This window comes from Hypomesus transpacificus, chromosome 3 (genome assembly GCF_021917145.1).
Source record: "Hypomesus transpacificus isolate Combined female chromosome 3, fHypTra1, whole genome shotgun sequence".
Lineage (NCBI taxonomy): Eukaryota > Metazoa > Chordata > Actinopteri > Osmeriformes > Osmeridae > Hypomesus > Hypomesus transpacificus.
In genome coordinates, this window is record NC_061062.1 from 7,062,667 (window position 1) to 7,085,677 (window position 23,011).

General features: G+C 47.3%; 1 protein-coding gene across 2 annotated transcripts; it reads right to left on the reverse strand.

Annotated features, from left to right (window-relative positions):
• Positions 1 to 269: 269 nt before the first annotated feature.
• dnaaf9 (dynein axonemal assembly factor 9) lies at positions 270 to 21,849 on the reverse strand. Of its 2 annotated transcripts, none has more exons than XM_047018309.1 (37): positions 21,683 to 21,849; positions 21,170 to 21,249; positions 20,921 to 21,046; positions 20,708 to 20,832; positions 20,471 to 20,567; positions 20,059 to 20,165; positions 19,237 to 19,314; positions 18,884 to 18,985; positions 18,513 to 18,568; positions 17,758 to 17,893; positions 17,585 to 17,666; positions 17,448 to 17,484; positions 17,220 to 17,304; positions 16,617 to 16,693; positions 14,210 to 14,254; positions 14,038 to 14,083; positions 13,742 to 13,853; positions 13,363 to 13,433; positions 13,158 to 13,205; positions 12,920 to 13,010; positions 12,682 to 12,785; positions 12,414 to 12,557; positions 11,535 to 11,620; positions 10,809 to 10,910; positions 10,577 to 10,694; positions 9,376 to 9,464; positions 8,731 to 8,865; positions 8,344 to 8,469; positions 6,254 to 6,291; positions 6,022 to 6,157; positions 5,095 to 5,181; positions 4,260 to 4,366; positions 4,003 to 4,077; positions 2,618 to 2,808; positions 1,415 to 1,480; positions 635 to 728; positions 270 to 383 (listed from the first exon to the last, which is right to left on the reverse strand). In XM_047018309.1, the coding sequence occupies exons 1-37, from the start codon at positions 21,736 to 21,738 to the stop codon at positions 277 to 279; spliced, it is 3,462 nt and encodes a 1,153-aa protein (XP_046874265.1). In that variant the 5' UTR covers positions 21,739 to 21,849; the 3' UTR covers positions 270 to 276. The 2 variants fall into 2 exon arrangements, with proteins under 2 accessions (XP_046874265.1, XP_046874266.1); XM_047018310.1 differs by having other exon boundaries at positions 635 to 786.
• Positions 21,850 to 23,011: the final 1,162 nt, after the last annotated feature.

Sequence of the window (23,011 nt, forward strand, 5' to 3'; positions counted from 1 at the left end):
GTAAACAGAGCTCCATCAGATGGTGTGGCTGGGGCTCTGCCTGGATGGGGCTCTGCCTGGCTGGCTGGGTGCCTGGGGCGGCTCAGGTTGGGAAGGGCAGGCAGGGGGGCAGGTTCATTTGGACCTGTATCCTCCCACCCACAACAACAACCATCTTAGTGGAGAGTGTATGGTGGCCAACCCCCCCCCCCCCCCCCCCCCCCACCCCACCCCCTCCCTTCAACCCCCCACCCCCTCCCTTCGACCCCCCACCCCCTCCCACCCCCCTGGACCAGCCTATGGATCGAACAGGTCCCCCAGCCTCTGCTGCTCCAGCTGCTGGTTGAACATCTCGATCGCCTGGTTGGCCTCTGTGATGTAGTCATTGATGAACTCCTCCATACCTGAACACGGATCCATGTAAGGTACACAACCTGCAGAGTGACTACACACCACACAGCCAAAGACAGAGTGACCACAGACAGAGTGACTACAGACAGTGACCACAGACAGGGTGACTACAGACAGTGACCACAGACAGGGTGACTACAGACAGAGTGACTACAGACAGAGACAGCATGCAGACCAGACCAGTACAGGGATAGTAAATAGCCATGAACAGAAGTTTAAAGATGCTAAAACGCTGCAAGGATACGAGGATGGCAGTTCATTTTCTCTCCAAAGATGTCGACGTACTGGTGCCCGTTGTAGAAGTATCCCGGAGGCAGAGGCTCCAGGTGTCTTCTCACCTGAGCACACACACACACATGCACACACACACGCACACACACAGGAGATAACATGGGCCTGCTAGCATATAAGCGCAGCTAGTTCTGGCAGGGCAATCGGGCAGCGCACGTCAGTCAGTTATCTGGGACGTAAGGCGTCTTACTCCACCTTCCTTACTCCACCCACTACCACACCCATGTAGCAGCGCATATCCATTGGGCCACGTCCGATAAGGCGTCTTTAAAAGACGCGCGGATATGCACACACTCACCCCGGTCGTTGTATGATCAGTGCTGCTGCCACCCTCCACCGTCCCCTTCTCCCCATGCTGTCTGTATGTCTATCCATCAGGGGGATTATATCTCTATTGCTCCCTGCCTCATATGTCATGTATGTATGTGTTGCATCGAGGAGGGAGTGCTTCCCTTAGATCATCCACTCCGCCAAAGTAAATCTACATGTCCATGTCATGTAACAATAAATGCTCAAATCTAATACGTGATTGTCTTGACTGAACTGAATCCTGGTACCACTATGCACCGCTGATCCTTGGTTCTTCTGCTGAACTTTTTTTTTGCACAACGCCTTACATAAAAGCATCGGCAATAGGTGTAAATATAGACCTGCTGTAAACACCTACAGTAATAGACTTATGGTTGGGGTTAGTGTTGAGGTTAGTGTTGGGTTGGGTTAAGGAGAGACTCACATGGATGGCGTTGATCTCCTGGGGAGTCAGGCTGCTGTGAGTCTTCTTCATCTTCCTCACCTCCTTCTGTAACACAAACCAAGCTGAGACTGTGTATGGTAGGAGATTACAAACCAAGCTGAGACTGTGTATGGTAGGAGATTACAAACCAAACTGAGACTGTGTATGGTAGGAGATTACAAACCAAACTGAGACTGTGTATGGTAGGAGATTACAAACCAAGCTGAGACTGTGTATGGTAGGAGATTACAAACCAAACTGAGACTGTGTATGGTAGGATATTACAAACCAAGCTGAGACTGTGTATGGTAGGAGATTACAAACCAAGCTGAGACTGTGTATGGTAGGAGATTACAAACCAAGCTGAGACTGTGTATGGTAGGAGATTACAAACCAAGCTGAGACTGTGTATGGTAGGAGATTACAAACCAAGCTGAGACTGTGTATGGTAGGAGATTACAAACCAAGCTGAGACTGTGTATGGTAGGAGATTACAAACCAAGGGCACCCATGACTCTGACCACTGAAATGCTGTTACCAACTATGCATTTCAGATCCTGGATTTTCTGATGAACTTTCTAGAAACATATACATGTCTCTTTGGCTAAAAGCTGCCAGCCAGTCTGCTAAATGAATAACATGTAGAACACGGTCATGTGACCCTGCCCTGTGCTGTGTTTTCCAGGAAGGGGCGTGTACTGTATTATTTTGTTTGTCAAATTCTTTGTTTGATGATCTGTTTGTATAGAATGTCCTGTCCTGTCTCATGTCATATACTGGAGGGCCTGTGTTATATGAACCAAACAGGGGGTCTGTAGGAAAGACTGAAGACTCTCACCACTAGCAGTAAACGAAACAGGAAGTTTTTTAATTTATGAAAGGCTATACAAAGGAAGACGTTGCTTTACCGTCATTATAGCTGTCTTAGTCATCAATAAATGTTCAGGGCTGCTGCTCAATGGTTGAACAGATGGATAATGACTGAGAGCTGTTCGGGGGAATGTAAGTAGCATGTTGAGGACAGACTGTATCAGAAGCTGGGAGACGCTGTTTGGGGCGACTGCGTTTGGAATCACCATCTGATTCCTCGGCCAGATGGTGTAGTAGTTTGTGTAGTTTTGCGTTTGTGTGTCATGGTTGTGGTTGTTTAATGACGACTTGTTCGAAAGGCATTTCACTGTTTTGGAGGGGGCGGGACTGTACCTGCTTGACACACAGACGCAGCCAATCCTTCAGGCCCTCCTGAGTAAGCCCCACCCCTGAGAAGAGCAGGAGGCAGCCGGTTGGCTCCTGGTGCTGTGGGGGCAGGTCGCTGTGGCTGGCGCCCTGCTGGGGGGTGATGCTCAGCGTCCCGGTCACAGCGCTGTAGCTCACCTCCATCACCTTCTGGGAGTCTGCAGGAGGGGCACGTGGGGGGGTGGGTCACCGCCTGCTCAGCAGAGAGCCAGCGGCTCCTCCAACCACTGCATGCTGGTCAGGCCTCCAGGGCTCACACACAACCCTGCTCACTCCCACAGCTCAGGTGCACCACCAAGTGTTTGAAAACTCAAAACAGGTCAACGGAAGAGATGCAACACAACTGGATGTATCATGTACCCTGACTGAACTGGAGAAATCAATAATAACCAGACAGACTAGACTTGACAATGTGATGCCAGAGAACTGAAATCCACCAAACACTAAGGGAATGCGATGGTTAGAATCACACACCAGACCAGACCAGTCATCCAGGACCAGTCATCCAGGACCAGCCACCCAGAACTAGTCATCCAGGACCAGCCACCCACTCATAACACATCCAGGACCAGCCACCAAGAACCAGTCATCCAGGACCAGCCACCCACTCATAACACATCCAGGACCAGCCACCAAGAACCAGCCATCCAGGACCAGGCACCAAGTACCAGCCATCCAGGACCAGTCACCAAGAACCAGCCATCCAGGACCAGCCACCAAGAACCAGCCATCCAGGACCAGTCACCAAGAACCAGCCATCCAGGGGCAGCCACCAAGAACCAACCATCCAGGACCAGCCATCCAGGACCAGTCACTAAGAACCAGCCACCTAGAACCAACCATCCAGGACCAGTCACACAGGACCAGCCATCCAGGATCGGTCATCCAGAACCAGCCATCCAGGATTGGTCATCCAGAACCAGCCATCCACTCATGCCACATTCACGACCAGTCATCTAGAATCAGCCATCCAGAACCAGCCATCCAGAAACAGCCAGTCTAGTCAGTCTTCATGCAACAAGACAGGAAGTCTCAAATGAAGGAGTGCAGACTAGGTGAACTAACCAGCCACTGTGGGCTGAACTCTAAAGAAACAACACTTACAGACACTGTGGTAAATCTCTCTCCTACCGTCAGTCAGTGTTGCTTGCCTTGGAGGCAAACTTTGCTCTAATAATTCCCAAAACTGGGAAACGCAAGAACAGGTCAAACATAGTACAGTACATTTAACAATGCTACATAAACTAGAGGCAGACCACACACATATTTAAAATCCTAAAAGCCATTTGCCTCTTCATAATGAGATAATTATTCAGACAAACATGTTTTTGTTGCGGCATGGATGTTCCTACCAGAGAATCGGACTTTCCCCAGGATGTTGTAGATGTTTCCTCTGAAGGGGTTGGGTCTCAGGGAAGACTTTAACTCTGAGGTGGAAAACCAAAACATAAAACAAAGAAAGGAGTCTGTGATTTAACCATGGACATGTTATGTTTTTGATACTGTAGTTTGCTAGATGCTTGAAGGGCCCGGAACATGATAGCTGTAGTGGTGTCCTGTGCTCGTGAGAACAGCCAGGCTGGAGGAGAGAGAGGGAGGGGGGGTGTACCTCTGCAGCGGGCCAAGAACACAGTCCTCTCCAGGGGACGCACGAACACCACACACTGCTGGGTCATGGACATGGAGCCAGAGCCTGAACTGAACCTCCCCTTACACCTGGAACACACACACACGCACACACTCCACTGAGTGTAAAGACACACCACCCCTATCCCTTTGATACAACAGTAGTTTAAAATTAGCAGTGACAACATGTTGAAATCCAAGGGCAGCCCTCGCCGTGTATGCAGGCTTAGCAGCAGTTCAAGCTGGGCTGAGCCCTGAGGCCTGCAGTGAGACAGCCTCCAGGGAGAGGCTGTGGACATGGCAACAGCTTGTTACTGGGCTGCCTGGAGGCAGCAGCTGCTGCAACAGGAGACACTCTCTGGGACTCTGGACACATGCACTCCTCTACACTGAGCTGGGCTGAGCTGTCATTCAATGGACAAAGGAGAGGTTGGATGGACAGAGGAGAGGTTGGATGAACAGAGGAGAGGTTGGATGGACAGAGGAGAGGTTGGATGGACAAAGGAGAGGTTGGATGGACAGAGGAGAGGTTGGATGGACAGAGGAGAGGTTGGATGGACAAAGGTGAGGTTGGATGGACAGAGGAGAGGTTGGATGGACAGAGGAGAGTTTGGATGGACAGAGGAGAGGTTGGATGGACAGAGGAGAGGTTGGATGGACAGAGGAGAGGTTGGATGGAGAGAGGAGAGGTTGGATGGACAGAGAGGTTGGATGGACAGAGGAGAGGTTGGATGGACAGAGGAGAGGTTGGATGGACAGAGGAGAGGTTGGATGGACAGAGGAGAGGTTGGATAAGCATAGGCGATGAAAGACCTCACCAGCCAGGGAAGAGCAGGTATCGAGCTCTCAGCATCTGAGCCTCAGAGAAGCTGCTTTCAGACAGGATCAGCTTCACGTCCTCGTTCCTGGAAACAAGAGAAACGCATATTGGAACTGTTCCTCAGGGTAGAAATCAGGAGCATCATGCAGAGAGCCAGGTATAATCCAGATGCATACACCTATATTTCAGGTGTATACACCTACAGTATATTCCAGGTTTACAGACCTATAATCCAGATATACACACCTATAATCCAGATGTACATGTTACAGCCTGGAAATGCGAGATAGAAATGATCAACTCATACAACGATGCTGTTTTCTCTCCGGTAGCTCCACAGAGAATTCAACATCTTGCTAAGCGCTCCCACTTCCAACCTCGCAAACACAACCAACCAATCACGGAACAGTTCCCTCAAAAAAGGCAAAACTAACAGATCTCTCAAAAGGGTTAAAACAACAGATCTCTTAAACGTTAAACCAACAGATCACAGATCTGAAATCTTTAACAGGTAGCCTTCATATAAATTTTTTCTCAAACAGTATTTTCTATGGTACAAATTGTACTTTTTACATTTACTCTTATGAATCAAATTAAATGATGATACCTTTGATCTTTAACACTTTCAAAATGGTATATTAAATCACTCCATTACATACACAACTATAATCCAGATGTACACGCCTATAATCCAGATGTGCACACCAATAATCCGGGTGCACACACCTATAATCCAGATGTGCACACCAATAATCCGGGTGCACACACCTATAATCCAGATGTGCACACCAATAATCCGGGTGCACACACCTATAATTCAGATGTACACACCAATAATCCAGGCGCATACACCCACATTCAAGGTTGACACACCTACAATCAAGGTGTCCACTGTCTATTCCAGGTGTATTCTCTGTGAACGTACCGGGTGACGGCACCTTCTTGGGCGAGGATGAAGGCAGCGCTGGGATTAGCCGAGCGCACGAGCTGCTGGACGTACAGCAGGAGAGGGTGTTTCTGTTCTGACGTCAGGCCCGTGAACACGACAGTACTCACTACGCCTGAGACACGTGGGGAACAGCAGAGGGGATTAGCAGGACTGCTCTCAGATCAGATCCAGATCAGCAGGAGGGGGGAGGATGGCAGAGGAGACTCACCTTGGCTGCATTGCTCCAGCAGTTTGGGGAACGCATACCTACAGGGAGGGGAGACACCGTCAGTCACAACAGCAGGATTTCGACTGCAGCAACACATCGTCCGTAGGGTAAAACAAACCTGTCTCACGACGGTTTAAACCCAGCTCACGTTCCCCATTAGTGGGTGAACATTCACGCTTAGGGAATTCTGCTTCACAATGATAGGAAGAGCCGACATCGAAGGATCAAAAAGAGATTCTACTTTCAACGCTTGGCCGCCACAAGCCAGTCAGTTTACTAAACCAAGCCAGCCCTTGACCCTGGTAGAGGTGTGTTGGGAGGCGGTTTATGCCATCATCACAGGTTATTCTGTTTTCCATGTTGATATTCTGTATTTGTTTGGTTTCCCCTCCTGCACAGGACACGTCTCCCCGTGAGAGAGCACACAGTGCTGCCCACACAGAACTGGGCTTGTAAGTGAGGACATGTACACTTCACTTTACATATTTATTTGAGCTACATCATTTCACTTGCTTGCCACTTAATAGAAGCATTGTAAACACCAGCATCATTCAACAGACACAGACAACAACCCTGGTTATGTAGTCATGGTGTTCTTTACTGATTTACAGTTTAGCCATAGAGCCACATCGTCACAACCCTTAAGTTTATTGGCAGTAAAACAACTTTGTGTGGAGCAATATTCTGGTTACTTATGTGTACTACTGTCTAAATCCTAACTATACAACCTGACTGTTCCTAGAACAAGATTCACACCATTTCTGGGAAGCCATCATGACTTGCATTTGAAAGAGCTGTTAAACAAAAATTGTATTCGTTCGGATTTTTCATAAACATTTGATGTTAATATTTACAGTGTTTGGATGAGGGAAGTGGCCCACACCCAGCAACACCATGTGCACTCTATCACAACACATAAACAGCAGGGCAGGGCTGATCTGGCTACAGGGAGCCGGACATCTTAAACCCAGACAACAGGGAGACACTGGAGAGGACCTGTCTCCACAGCCAGTGTTGTGCATGAACGAGTTCAAAAGTACGCTTTCATTGAACACGTTCATTTTTATGAGAACGATGAACTGAACGCAACTTCATGACAAATAATGAATTTGAACGGTGATCACGTTCATATTATTTCTGGTCTAGCTAAAACTTTACGGAATGTTTTCCTTCTCCAGAGGAGAGACGCTGTCTAAATCGAATGCAAAGGTTTTCGCTATGTAGCCTAACCTAAACCAACTAACTCGACTTCGCACTACGTTACCCATGATTTTTCGTATTCCAAGACAACAGCTCTTGGATCTCATAAAAATAGCAAGTGAAAGCAGAGACGCAGGCTCAGTGACAACATCTGATGCACCTTATTATTTTTTGATGGTTTTTTTGCACACCGTAAACGCACACCTTAAAACTATGAAATGAACTGAACGAGCTCAGAATTTAAATAGTGAACTATGAAAGTCGTGAACAATTCATGTTTGATTGTATGAACTGAACTTTGAACGATTTCATGAGAGGTATGAACGTGCACAACACTGTCCACAGCAGACGGGCGCACAGAGGCCAGACGACTGGGGGCACAAACCTCCGTGCTTTCATGATTCTTGGCCAGCACCACACCACCATCCATCATCCTTCTCTGGGACTTCCTCCAAACCACCCAGGTCACCTAATCATTTGATCATTGTTGATGATATGGCTGTTTTCTAGCGCCAGGGAACCCTGACTCATCTTAGGTGAGGAAGCAGGTGGAGGAGAGAAGAGGAGAGAGAGAGAAGAGAGATGGACAAAGGAGGCAGGTGGAAGAGAGAGAGAAAAGAGGGCAGACGAGGCAGGTGGATGAGAGGAGGAGAGACAGAAAAGAGGAAGACAGACGAGGCAGGTGGATGAGAGGAGGAGAGACAGAAAAGAGGAAGACAGACGAGGCAGGTGGAGGAGAGGAGAGACAGAAAAGAGGAAGACAGACGAGGCAGGTGGAGGAGAGAGAGAGAAGAGAGGAGGACAGAGGAGGCAGGTGGAGGAGAGAGAGAGAAGAGAGGAGGACAGAGGAGGCAGGTGGAGGACAGTACAAGGAGAGAAAGGAGGCTCACCTGTGCTCCATGAAGGAACTGAGGGGGTCAACGCAGGCTGTAACCGCCCCGATGGAGAAGCATGCCCGGACCACGGGGTCGGGATGAGAGAGAACGGCCTGGACCACCTCCAAAACATCTGTGTATCTGGAGAGACAGCAGGACAGGGACCATCATCTCCATGGCACCATGTTAGCTAGAGACACAGCATCCAACAGGCTAACACTGCTAGTTAGACACAGCATCCAACAGGCTAACACTGCTAGTTAGACAGAGCATCCAACAGGCTAACACCGCTAGTTAGACAGAGCATCCAACAGGCTAACACCGCTAGTTAGACAGAGCATCCTACTGCCTGCTAGAGACAGAGCTGCTGGTTTGTATGATAAGGTGGGGGGGTGGTCTTACCCCGGGGTGAGCAGCAGTAGGCGGGGCTTGCCCCCAGACCCTCTCTGGCTCTGCAGGAGGTTGGACAGGAAGCTGTGGAGGTGCGGAGCGGAGAAGGACTCACTGCTGTCTGGGCCTGGTTGGTACAACACCCACCTGGTGACACAACACACCAGCCGTCACAACCCGTTACTGCTGCTGCACTATGCCAGGTAACTGAGATGGGTTACTGATAACTGTAGCTGAGATGGGTTACTGATAACTGTAGCTGAGATGGGTTACTGATAACTGTAGCTGAGATGGGTTACTGATAACTGTAGCTGAGATGGGTTACTGATAACTGTAGCTGAAATGGGTTACTGATAACTGTAGCTGAAATGGGTTACTGATAACTGTAGCTGAGATGGGTTACTGATAACTGTAGCTGAAATGGGTTACTGATAACTGTAGCTGAGATGGGTTTCTTTTGCACTGCGTCACAAATACAGATCATTCCTTGACTGAAACCACCAAAATTGTTATTGAAAAATTCAGTGTATTATATATTATTATAACTTTTTTTTTACTATTTCTATTTTGCAATAAAAGCGTGTGCTACATGACTTAAGTGTTGGTGTGGTGTAGTGTTCCCTGCAGGAGCTGTGGAACAGGCAGGGGGCCTCCTACCTCCCACACTCCTGGCTCAGGTGGACCAGGTAGTTGCTCAGACGGTTCTTGTGGCTGCCTGGGAGTCCAGTTAGAATGGTTATGACCACCTAGGGACAGAGACCCCCACTGGTCAGACATGGATTCCTTTCCCAGCCCTAGTTTAGACTGGTCAGACTCCAGTCATGTTTAAACAGGTCAGACTCCAGTCATGTTTAAACTAGTCAGACTCCAGTCATTTTTAAACTGGTCAGACTCCAGTCATGTTTAAACTGGTCAGACTCCAGTCATGTTTAAACTGGTCAGACTCCAGTCATGTTTAAACTGGTCAAACTCCAGTCATGTTAAGACTGGTCAGACTCCAGTCATGTTAAGACTAGGGCTGGGAATCGATTTAAAAAAATTAACAAATTAATCGCACAATATGCTGTGATTATTCGCAATTAATCACATTTTCCCCAAGCTTGTTATCATCATGTAAAACACTAAATTAAATAAATTAACACAATTAAGTATACTTTAAATAAAACATTTTATGACATCTCGTGAACTGTAAATAGTCTCTCCTGGGAACTACAGAATAGTCATTCCCATCAAAAATATGCAGCAACTTTATAAACAACAAAGTGTTTAAGTGCACATTGAATATTTCAAGTTTAAACCCTGAAGGTTATCAAAAATACTGGATCAGCTTAGAACTTCAGGCAATGGTCCAAAAGAAGTAACGTAGATTGGCAAGGCCGTGCTGCAGCCTTGCTAGTAACGTCAATAATGTCCAGGTGTTTTGCTTTTATATGATAAACTAAAGACAAATTGCTTCTATGGTGTGTGAATTCGGCTTTGCAAATTGTACACACCACTTTACTTTTGTCCAAATTGCCATCCGGATACTTTTTAAATGTAAACTTTCCTCCTAAAACTCCACCGTTGTGTTTCTCCATCATGCAGGGTGACTTGGCTCCGGCACTCACAACAGCCACCATGACAGGAAGTGGTTAAAACTGAGGCGTATAGTGTTTGTAATAGACGCAAAAAAGGTATTTTGTTAATAGCGCTAAATAGTTTTTAATGCGTTAAACATTTTAAATTAATTGCTAAGATTAACGCGTTAACTTTCCCAGCCCTAGTTTAAACTGGTCAGACTCCAGTCATGTTTAAACTGGTCAGACTCCAGTTCAGTCTTGCATGGTTGTTTCTAGAAGGGAGGCTGGTGTGAGCTCACCTTGTCCCCCTGGCCAGTGAGTGAGTTCCGGGGCTCAGCCGTGGGGAACAGCGCCCCCAGATGGTCATTCTGTATGGGCTCCTGACCGACACTGCTCAGGGCAAAGTGCTGAAGGAACCTGAAGGGCAACGCAGGTCAGTCTACATTACCCACAACCAGCTAGGATCTGTAGTTTATTATGGAATCACCACTGATATCCTGTGAAAACAACCAGGTATGAATGGGTCCTCACATGTCCTGCTCTGGGGCTTCAGAGTGTGAGGTCTTGAGGCTTCCTCTGCGCTTGGCTACCGGGGGGGCGTGAGAGTTATGGAGCCTCTGCAGTCTGGAGTGCCTGCAACATGTGTGACCATAATTACACATGGCATTATGGAACTCTACTGGCACAGAATGTGTGTGTGTATCACACTGACAGAGTGTGTGTGTGTGTCAGACAGTGTGTGTGTGTCAGACAGTGTGTGTGTGTGAGATAGAGTGTGTGTGTGCGTGTGTCAGACAGTGTGTGTGTGTCAGACAGTGTGTGTGTGTCAGACAGTGTGTGTGTTTGTCAGACAGTGTGTGTGTGTGTGTGTCAGACAGTGTGTGTGTGCGTGTGTGTGTGTCAGACGGTGTGTGTGTGTCAGACAGTGTGTGTGTGTGTCAGACGGTGTGTGTGTGTCAGACAGTGTGTGTGTGTGTGTGTGTGTCAGACAGTGTGTGTGTGTGTGTCAGACAGTGTGTGTGTGTGTGTGTCAGACAGTGTGTGTGTGTGTCAGACGGTGTGTGTGTGTGTCAGACGGTGTGTGTGTGTGTGTGTGTGTCAGACAGTGTGTGTGTGTGTGTGTCAGACGGTGTGTGTGTGTGTCAGACAGTGTGTGTGTGTGTGTGTCAGACAGTGTGTGTGTGTGTGTGTGTGTGTGTGTGTCAGACGGTGTGTGTGTGTCAGACGGTGTGTGTGTGTGTCGGCCGGTCCTCTCACATGTTCCTCTCCTCACAGGTGAGCTGATCTCTCTCCACCTGCAGCAGCTTCAGAGCAGCGTCACAGCCCTGCCACACTGACAGCACCTGCAGCACAACACATCCGCTCAGACACCACCACATGTTTACAATGACTGGCTCACCTCCACACCTACGCTTCCATAGCGTCTACTCATTTTCTCCACACCCGAGCATGCTAACTAAGCTCCGATGTGTTACCTGTGTACATTTTATGACCACTAGCCCCCGCTTCAAAACAATGCGAGCATGATGTTAGAGAAACACTTGCCTTAAATTTGTGTTCATAGGTATGATGGATTTGTTTATGGAATTTTGAGACAAATATTGTTTCTAACAAAACATATTGTTTCAAAGCTGTTTCTGCTGCCAATTCACTTATGTGCTAAGCTAGTTAGCTGGCTAGTGCTGTAGCATGAAACTGCCGGACCTGAAATGTGCCAAAACACAAGAATTCAAGTGGACTAACCAACGTTTAGGCTAGGGTTGAAAGGGTTGTCGTTTCTAATATTTATAGTATGTTAAAAGCAAGTTTAACAAGGCATATCAATTCAGCACCTTAATGTACAACAGGGCCCAGTTTGAAGCAGAAGGTGAAGCACTGAGAAGCAGCCCAGCAGGGCACTTTGAGCTGGGCATGGACTCAGATGATAGTGAACATGAACATGCAAAACACTGGCTTTAGAATGTGCCAGAAGCCCCCACATTTGGGCTTGTACGGACAAACTTTTTCTCCAGGGTGGCATGTCCCTGCATCCCCCTGGCTGGCTAGTTTCCCATTGGCTGCATATCCCTGAGGAAAGCCCTCCTCCAGCCCATACATGTAGGGGACCCAGACAGGAGGCCTGACAGCGGCCCTCACCTTGGAGTAGAAGTCCTTGTGGCCCTTGGTCCTGGGCTCCAGGGAGAGCACCAGACAGCAGTCGTCACTGTGCAGAGGGAAGGGAAGGTGAGGCAGCAGAGCGCTCTCGTACTCCACAAAGAGAGAGGCCACCGTGCTCGAGTCCTGCAACACACACACACACACACAGCAGCATTACACACACAACACCATTACACACACACATCACAAACATTAAAGACACACCATGGTAGAAAAGACCACGTTCCAGCATGACAGCAAAGCGTACCACATGGTAGAACTTGATGGTGCTGATGAAGGTCTTGGCCAGGGTGATGCTGCCGTACTGAGGATGGACGAAGAGAAGGCCCTCAGAGAAGAAGCTGATCTTTCCTACAAACAAAACATTGTCCACACACAGCTGAATAACATGTATATAACATAACTGGTGCCTTCCTCAGGGCTGGACAGCTGGCTGATATTAAAGTAGTATAACATGTATAACACAAGTATAACATGACTGGTACCTTCCTCAGGGCTGGACAGCTGGCTGCAGGAGAACACATATGCTGGATCTGCTCCGGTTAGACGACTACCCAGACAGGTGCTCTCCTCTCCCTGGGTCACAAACACGCACGCACACACACACGCACACACACACACAAATATTAAGAGACACAACATTCGGGAATAACATCCACACACAGCCAGACCCCCCCATGCTGGGTAGCCATAACACATGCACGGTGCCAGAGCAGAGCAGACCTGCAGCAGGAGCTGGGCTTGTTCAGAGTGCTTCACATCCGACTCCACCTGAGGACCACAACAACACTGTCAAACACGGGGTGTGCACACACCATTATACATGATTGGACATCATTCAATATGAATCAGGCAATAATTAGACAAGTGCAAAGGGGTTTACAGTCAGCTTAGTTCTTTTATATTTGCAACACATTAAGCCTCTCACCAGCCAGCAGTTGTAGCGAGGCACCGTGGTCGTCAGGATGCTGTAGCAGCTGTCTGAGCACACACTGCCATCTACAGAAGAACACAATAATTACTGCTATCTACAGGAGAACACAAGGATTATCTACACAAGAGTAACAGGACACTAGAGTAACAGGACACTAGAGTAACAGGACACTAGAGTAACAGGACACTGGAGTAACAGGACACTAGAGTAACAAGACACTGGAGTAACAGGACACTAGAGTAACAGGACACTAGAGTAACAGGACACTAGAGTAACAGAACACTAGAGTACCAGGACAATGGAGTAACAGGACACTAGAGAAACAGGACACTGAAGCTATGACCAGGGTTACAGGGAGAGAGGGATGTCTTGCCTTTCTCCTGGATGTTGATGCGAGAGTCCAGGAAGGACTCAGAGAAGACTACAGATCCCAGGTTTCCTCCGCCGCATTGCAGGTCTGGGATGTCGTACACCGTCATGGAAGCCTGGCAGGAGACAGCATGGGGTCACTGGGATCTCTCAGAACTCTCACGCGTTTCAAAAATGGACCCATACCCAAATGTACCTCAATACCAACCCCCTGATTCACGTTCAACACAGTGTTCAACACACTGCTCCACAGTCAGTACGCTCAGACAGTACGGATGCAGTCCGATCTAAAGAACTTACAGTTTTGATCAGGAACCGGCTTTCTCCGTCACTCAGAGGGACAGGTCTGAAAGGAGAAGACGTGACCTTCAGTACTCGTGGCTGGACATCCAGTACCTGCGGTCAGTCTAAACACACCACGACACTTCCATGCAGTCCAGACGGCTGGGCTCAGGCATGAGCCAGGACTCACCTGCCTTCGTTGTTCACAGCCTGGATGCTAAACACCCTTCTGGATCTGAGGAAGTCAAACAAGACATCCAGTTATCTCTTAGGAAATCAGGGATTTCTCATGAGCTTATGTTCATCACAATCAGTAGATCAGCTATTCTATTTATACCTGCTTATGTGTTGCATGTGAAGAGGTCTGTCCTTAACCACAGATCAGTTAACAATAATTAAAGATAATAATGACTTTATTACTTTTTATACAGTTTGAAATGTTCTGAATATGATAAACAATGTTTGATCTATACCTTGCTATATTAAGCTCATGAGCACACAACCCTTGGTTATGTCCAGGAGACAAATATGCCCATATATTAATGATGTTTCTTGAATTATTAATAAACTGTCATTATGCTGGTTTCTTATGCCTGCATAGCCATAAGTTAGTTATTTGTAAGATGTGACTAGGAAAGGCCTGTGTCACTAACGTAAGTCAGAGGTCACAACATTACCAAAGTGTATAATGCCATGCAACTTTGAATGAGGAAAATAGAAGGAACGTCAAGGGCATTTCTAGGAGCCCTTTATCTAAAGACTTCAACAAAAGCTATCAAGCACACATTGTTGTTTTTCAGTGCCTGAAAAGGCTATGCTAATCGTGTTGTATCCTCCCACATTGTGATACCATTTAACTCCCTTGATTTCCTGAATTCATTGTCCAGTCTTCTGTGATACTCAACTTGAGTGTATCAGACACCTGCACCTTACATATGTAATAAATACGTTGATTTTGTCGTTGAACTTGTCTTAACTATTCCCTTCAGTGACTTGGTACTTTCAGAGCAATTGGTTATTATCTAATATGTCTTTATATGCAATTAATCATTCACATATAGAGGTTTTCACGTGATGAGGCTGTGTTGTCTGAGAGACAGAGAGGTGATGAGGCTGTGTTGCCTGAGAGACAGAGAGGGGATGAGGCTGTGTTGTCTGAGAGACAGAGAGAGGTGATGAGGCTGTGTTGTCTGAGAGACAGAGAGGTGATGAGGCTGTGTTGTCTGAGAGACAGAGAGGTGATGAGGCTGTGTTGTCTGAGAGACAGAGAGAGGTGATGAGGCTGTGTTGTCTGAGAGACAGAGAGGTGATGAGGCTGTGTTGTCTGAGAGACAGTGAGGTGATGAGGCTGTGTTGTCTGAGAGACAGAGAGGTGATGAGGCTGTGTTGCCTGAGAGACAGAGAGGGGATGAGGCTGTGTTGTCTGAGAGACAGAGAGGTGATTAGGCTGTGTTGTCTGAGAGACAGTGAGGTGATGAGGCTGTGTTGCCTGAGAGACAGTGAGGTGATGAGGCTGTGTTGTCTGAGAGACAGAGGTGATGAGGCTGTGTTGTCTGAGAGACAGTGAGGTGATGAGGCTGTGTTGTCTGAGAGACAGAGAGGTGATGAGGCTGTGTTGTCTGAGAGACAGAGAGGTGATGAGGCTGTGTTGTCTGAGAGACAGTGAGGTGATGAGGCTGTGTTGTCTGAGAGACAGAGAGGTGATGAGGCTGTGTTGTCTGAGAGACAGTGAGGTGATGAGGCTGTGTTGTCTGAGAGACAGTGAGGTGATGAGGCTGTGTTGTCTGAGAGACAGAGAGGTGATGAGGCTGTGTTGTCTGAGAGACAGAGAGGTGATGAGGCTGTGTTGTCTGAGAGACAGAGAGGTGATGAGGCTGTGTTGTCTGAGAGACAGAGAGGTGATGAGGCTGTGTTGTCTGAGAGACAGTGAGGTGATGAGGCTGTGTTGCCTGAGAGACAGTGAGGTGATGAGGCTGTGTTGTCTGAGAGACAGAGGTGATGAGGCTGTGTTGTCTGAGAGACAGTGAGGTGATGAGGCTGTGTTGTCTGAGAGACAGAGAGGTGATGAGGCTGTGTTGTCTGAGAGACAGAGAGGTGATGAGGCTGTGTTGTCTGAGAGACAGTGAGGTGATGAGGCTGTGTTGTCTGAGAGACAGTGAGGTGATGAGGATGTGTTGTCTGAGAGACAGTGAGGTGATGAGGATGTGTTGTCTGAGAGACAGAGAGGTGATGAGGCTGTGTTGTCTGAGAGACAGAGAGGTGATGAGGCTGTGTTGTCTGAGAGACAGTGAGGTGATGAGGATGTGTTGTCTGAGAGACAGTGAGGTGATGAGGATGTGTTGTCTGAGAGACAGTGAGGTGATGAGGATGTGTTGTCTGAGAGACAGTGAGGTGATGAGGATGTGTTGTCTGAGAGACAGAGAGGTGATGAGGCTATGTTGTCTGAGAGACAGAGAGGTGATGAGGCTGTGTTGTCTGAGAGACAGTGAGGTGATGAGGATGTGTTGTCTGAGAGACAGTGAGGTGATGAGGATGTGTTGTCTGAGAGACAGTGAGGTGATGAGGATGTGTTGTCTGAGAGACAGCAAGGAGGAGACCTGAGAGAGCTTCTGTACTGGGGTATGTTCAGGGAGTCCAGGGCCTGGAGGAAGGCTTGCTCTGCCACAACCTGCGCCTGGAAACAACACGTGTGTTTCAGTTAGCACGCTAACGGCAACAGTGACTGTACCAGCAAACATGTATTGTATTTAAGATCCCATTGTTCTACCCACAATATGTGTTTATTGCACTTAAGATCAGAAGTTTTTACTGCACTAAATGAAGACATGTTATTGTTGCCCTGTGGATGAAATGTCATTATTGTTTCAGTGTACCTGGTAGAGGATGTATGGTTACTTTGTACTGTGTCTGGGAAATCCTATGCACTTCTGGTCCTTGATTGCTGTGCTTTTCTATATGCTCTATGCGTGTGCTGGTCTCGATACATTTTACATTTAGTGACTTACAGTAAGTACAGGGACATTCTCCCCGAGGCAAGTAGGGTGAAGTGCCTTGCCCAAGGACACGACCTCATTTGGCACGGCCGGGGAATAAAACCAACAACCTTCTGACTAATAGCCCGACTCCCTAACCGCTCAGCCATCTGACCCCCAGAGAGACGCATGTGCTCAGTGAATTACAGTGTGAGTGTGTGTGGCCACCTTGTCAGTGCTGGAGGAGCAGCAGTACGTCCTGATGGCGGCCAGGACGGCGCGGACCGCGGCACAGTAGATCTGGGACAGAAGCCTGGAGCAAACAAACACATCACATCTGCTGCACGTGCAGCACCAAACAATGCATTTCAAATCCACCTGGCTCTGCCGTGGCAGACCGGATCCTAGGGGGGCTCTCCTCGGCCTCCACGGCCCTCCCACAGATGGAGTACTTACAGCAGCTCCGCCTTGGGCTGCTGCGTGCCGTCCTTCCCTGCAGGAGACGGCACGTTAACACAGGGAGGCCCGGAAGCGCACTGTTTGCACGAACGCAATTGTGAGAGAAAAAAAATGGCAAGCAAAAGAGGGTTTACCCAGGTATGGCGTGTGTGTGGAGCCAAAGAAGTAGGTGCGTGAGCAGGCGAGGGGGGCCCTGGGAGCCACGCACTGCAGGACCTGGGGGGGGGGGGACAGAGAGGGGTAAACCAGACAGCCTCAGAGTGAGCGTGGGTTGGCCAGGCCGCTGGCGGGATGGCGTGCTGCTCACCATGTGGCGCGCCGTGGAGCCCGCGGGGCCCGTGTTGCGGACCTGGTGGCCGTCTGACGGGAAGCTGAAGCAGTAGCTCTCCAGACTCTCCCTGGAGGAGTGGCCTCCGAACAACACCAGGGGCTGCCGGCTGTGGCTGGAACACACACACACAGGCATAACACCATGATATACACAGGCATTACACCATGATACACACAGGCATAACACCATGACATACACACAGGCATAACACCATGATATACACAGGCATTACACCATGATACACACAGGCATAACACCATGACATACACACAGGCATAACCCCATGACATACACACAGGCATAACACCATGACATACACACAGGCATAACACCATGACATACACACAGGCATAACACCATGACATACACACAGGCATAACCCCATGACATACACACAGGCATAACACCATGATATACACAGGCATAACACCATGATATACACACAGGCATAACACCATGACATACACACAGGCATAACACCATGACATACACACAGGCATAACACCATGATATACACACAGGCATAACACCATGATATACACACAGGCATAACACCATGATATACACACAGGCATAACACCATGACATACACACAGGCATAACACCATGATATACACACAGGCATAACACCATGAAATACACACAGGCATAACACCATGATATACACACAGGCATAACACCATGAGGAGAACAGCATGTCTGCTATGTTGCTGGAGATAGAGGAGCCCTACCTGGTGTCTGCTATGTTGCTGGAGATCAGGCCATGGGAGAAGTAGCTGCGGAACGCCTGGGGATCAGAGAGGAGACATTGTGAGTGTTCTGGAAGTTGTGGGTCTGTCACATTAACACTCCCCTGCCCCCAACAAACTCCCTTCCCCCACAGGTACTCAGAGTTGTCACATGACCCCTCTGGTCCACAGGCACACTGTAGAGTTGTCCCATAACCCCTCTCGTCCACAGGTACTCTGTAGTGGTCACATGACCCCTCGCGTCCACAGGTACACTGTAGAGTTGTCACATGACCCCTCCACTCCCACAAGTACTCTGGGGTCACATGTCATCCTCAGGGTGGACCTGGTGTGGGTGTGTGGAGGTGTGGTACCTCCCCGGCCTGGGACTCAGACAGCTCCAGGATGGACAGGTGGCTCTCCACATCCAAGCTGGAGAAGAAGCTGCTCCACTGTTTCTCAAAGTTGACCAGGTCCTGCCAAAACACAGAGCACACGCTATCTTATTTCTGGCCACATCCTATCTCAACCTAAACCAAAAAAAAGTGTCGGCAATCTTCAAAGTGCACTAGGACTCAAAAACGTTATGTTTTTTAAAAAAATGTTATAACGTCACAGTAACAGAACTGAAACTGAAACGTTTCAAATGCGTGAATTACTGACTTTGGTGTTTGTTTGTACTCGTTTCCTCGCAAGAGAAACCCGAGAGAAGTGTGTGTGGTGTCACCTCTGTCAGGAGGGTCTCCAGGGAGACTGCATCCAGCCTGGTGTAGATCTGCCACAATTTCTCACTCATGTCCATGAGCTGGGTGACAGGAGAATCCACAGACACAGTCAGCTGAAACTGCAAGCACAGAAACCTCCAGGACCATGCACTACTTCTAGCTGTCTACAGGGGGGGCTCTTTCTAACCGAGACGCACGAGTCAGGAGATAATGTACCACTCTACGACAGAGCTATGCCCATCCCCATGCTCTACCACTAAACTACAGTAATGGCTGGACGATGGAGAAATGAACATGATTGAGACACTGACTGTCTCTCCACCTTCAACAAAAGGCTCAAGACGCACTTGTTCCGGGAGTACAACGGTACTTAGGAATGGTTTGCTTGACCCAATGTTAGTTTCCTCAAGGATCACAATAACTCTTGCTTAGAGACTTGTTGCTCTTGTGGTTAGTGGTAACTGAGTTAAATTGTTGTACTCGCTGTGATATATAGTTTTTATTGTTGCTTGTTTTTCAACAGGTACACTTGCACTTATAGCGGTTCATGTTGTTTAATTGTAACTTGTTTAACTGCATGCTCTTATGGTTCTTCCCTTTGGCACTTATTTTGGTTGTTCACAATATGTGCTTCATGTTTTGGGCTACTCGCAATTTTGGGACTATCTTTTTGTTATTATCAGTGACCCATGCACTTTGTAAAGCTCTCTCTTGGATGTCGCTTTGGATAAAAGCGTCTGCTAAATGAATAAATGTCATGTAAATGTCATGATTGGTCCACAACCCGGACCACTGCTACCCCTGTCTCTGTGTACACCCTGTACCTTATATTTCATGGTGAAAAAGCTTCCGCCTCCAATCCCATCCAGAGCAAAGGCCTGTATGATGGGCCACTTCTCCATCATGAACATGTCAAACTTCTGGATGTGTCCTGCAACAAAACCAGGGCCAAGTCAGCTACCAGGCAGTTGTCACGGTAATGACACTGTAAATACAGTTCAGGGGTCAATCAGAATGAACATAACCAAAAGTAAAAACACCAGTAATAATTATAACACCAGGTATGGTAATAACACCAGTTGTACAGTTGGCGAATAAACACCAATTCTGATTCTGATTCTGTAGCTTTAACACCAGGAAGTTATAAAACAGGTATGAACAGTCATGGCACCAGTAATAACACCAGTAATAACACCAGTAATAACACCAGTAATAACACCAGTAACTCCAGCCTACCCCGGGAACTGTACGGCACTCCGATCCGGCTGCAGTCCTGCACCATGCTCACAAAGCTGGAGATCTTGAACTCCTCAGCGGCCTCCTCATCCTCATACTGCACAGGGAGGGGGGGGGGGGGGGGGGGGTCAGGTCAGACTCCACACCACACAACACCCAATGCACTGCTAACTATTAACACTATATACATTTGTGTATTGGCGTGTAAGAGTGCCAGGAAGTGAGAGGGTTGGTGACCTCTGCCTCCGTCATGCAGTAGAGATGGAGGTTCCTCCAGTGGGAGATGTAGGCCAGCAGGTAGCTGTAGTTCACAGGGTTGCAGTACAGGTGAACACTGTCAGCCTTGATCAGTACTATCACGTCTGGGAACCAAGCACAGATTCAATTACCTTGTGTACAAGTTAACTGATTTCAATGTATACAAAAATGTCAAAAGGCTTAGCAACGCACCATCGAGAATTTCTTCTGGAAACTCTTCCAGAATATTTTCCATGTTTAGGTGGTTCTTCTTATATAGTCCGTAGAATAGATAGTTGGCCAGTTCACTACACCCTCCATTATACCTGCTATCAATACCTGCAAAACGAAGAACATTGTCATTGCAATAGGATAATCACGGGTCTTTTACATGTGAGACCCTACCACTTCTGCTGGTCTAAGCCTGACCAGCAGTATGTCAAGTTAGTTAACGTTGTTTACCCAAAGAGCACAGGATACCGTCTGGCGTGACATTACTTCCATCACTAAGAAGAGCCTGCACTTGCCGAAGACGAGAGCAGCTGGGGACAGGGAAAACACATTACACTGTATCCAGCTGTACCGAGTTAGCTGTCGCTACCTGATTCCACCAACCCTCGGTGATTTGCTTATTGTAGAGTACAATCCGCATTGAAATGATTCTTGTAGAACGAATTTGAATAATTCCCAACCGTTTTTTAATCGGTCGTTTTAACCAGATATTGATACAAAAATATCTGCATTGAAGATAGCTAAAATTAAACGTACAGTGGTCCAGCTCTTTCTGTGTAGCTCGTACAAGCTCATTGCTAGCCAGTAGCTAGGCTTGGTCAACAACCATCAACACAGACCGCATCATCAAACTGAACAATTGCACTAGCTTAGCTCTACTAGTCTGCTAGCACGTTAGCTACTGTAGCTAGCTAAGGTTAATACTGCATCGTATTCTTTTACAGTACAATACATCGATGTTACCTAACAGCAGGGCTCATGGATGGATATTTTCCGTTTATCCTTCGTATACCAGACATTTTAATTGTCGTCGGGAGGTAAGGAAATGTTTTTTTCGAATCTATTTGTATTTTTCAGGCCGTTAACATTTTCCCTATCATTCTTCAGCTGCACGGTCAGCCTGGGAATTTAGTAACACAGCATAGCAACCGACCAGCCCATTCCATATTTAGGTGGTTTAAATATTGCCATAGTTACATGTTAAGAAGAATCTGATATAAATTAGCAGTTATTCAAATTATTAAAATATATATGAAGTTATGTGTATATCAACGTTTAATGGGAAGACTCATTTTTTGAATCAAGAACATACAACATCCATTACAATACAGGAACCTCCTTTCTTTCTAATAGTAGCACAGTCTAATGTTTGGCTCTCTTGACAGCTGTAAAGCAGCGGTACATGGTGCAATCCCAAGCAATTCATCAGCCAGCACTGCTTGGTTGAATGCGTCGCACTTGTTTTATTGGCGTATTCGAATACTAATATGCAAATCAAGTTCAAAAACGTAAACTAACATGTTGAAAAATAATGTACGATATTATTTAGATTAATAATAACCATTGTACCATCGTCTGTAATAGGGCGCACTGTTCATTGGTGAAGTCAGTCAAGAATGTTTACAGTTAGCTACTACTGCACACCACGATATGCAACATTGACCAACAACAGTTTTTAAGACAGGATGTCAAATTGACCCTTTGATTTAGAGTGACTACTGGAATCTATTACTACATGACATGTTTAGGATATTGAGAGTTGTTATGGGTTCAGGGGAGCCCCTGCGCGTGCGCGTACACACACGCACATTAAGAACCCACCGGAGTCTGCTTAGTAATTGTTTCTTCGTGTGGAGCATTTTCAGAACTTATTGATTAACTAAATGGCCAGTCTTTGGGGAGGAGAAGTACAGAGAGAATGATTATAAACCATGCCCTGCTAAACCTCAGCTAGGAAAAGGTCATAGATGTATTCCCTACGTTTGGAATGCACCTCCTTGACAATAAGTGGGTTAGTGTACCATGCTACGCGTGCACAAAAGGCTTTAAAAGCAATGTGTGTAACTCCTCCTGATTTACAAGTCAGAGTCAAACCCTGTGTGGAGTTAATGTCAACATTCTTGCTCGCTACAAGCAACAGGGGGCAGTAAATGTGTCTTTCTCTCCATCTCTTTTTTCTCTCTATCTCTCTCAGTCCATCTCTATCTCTCCATAATTTCTCTCTCCATTTCTATTTCTCCATCTTTTTCTCTCCATCTCTATTCATGACTCTCCACTTCTCACTTTCTTTTT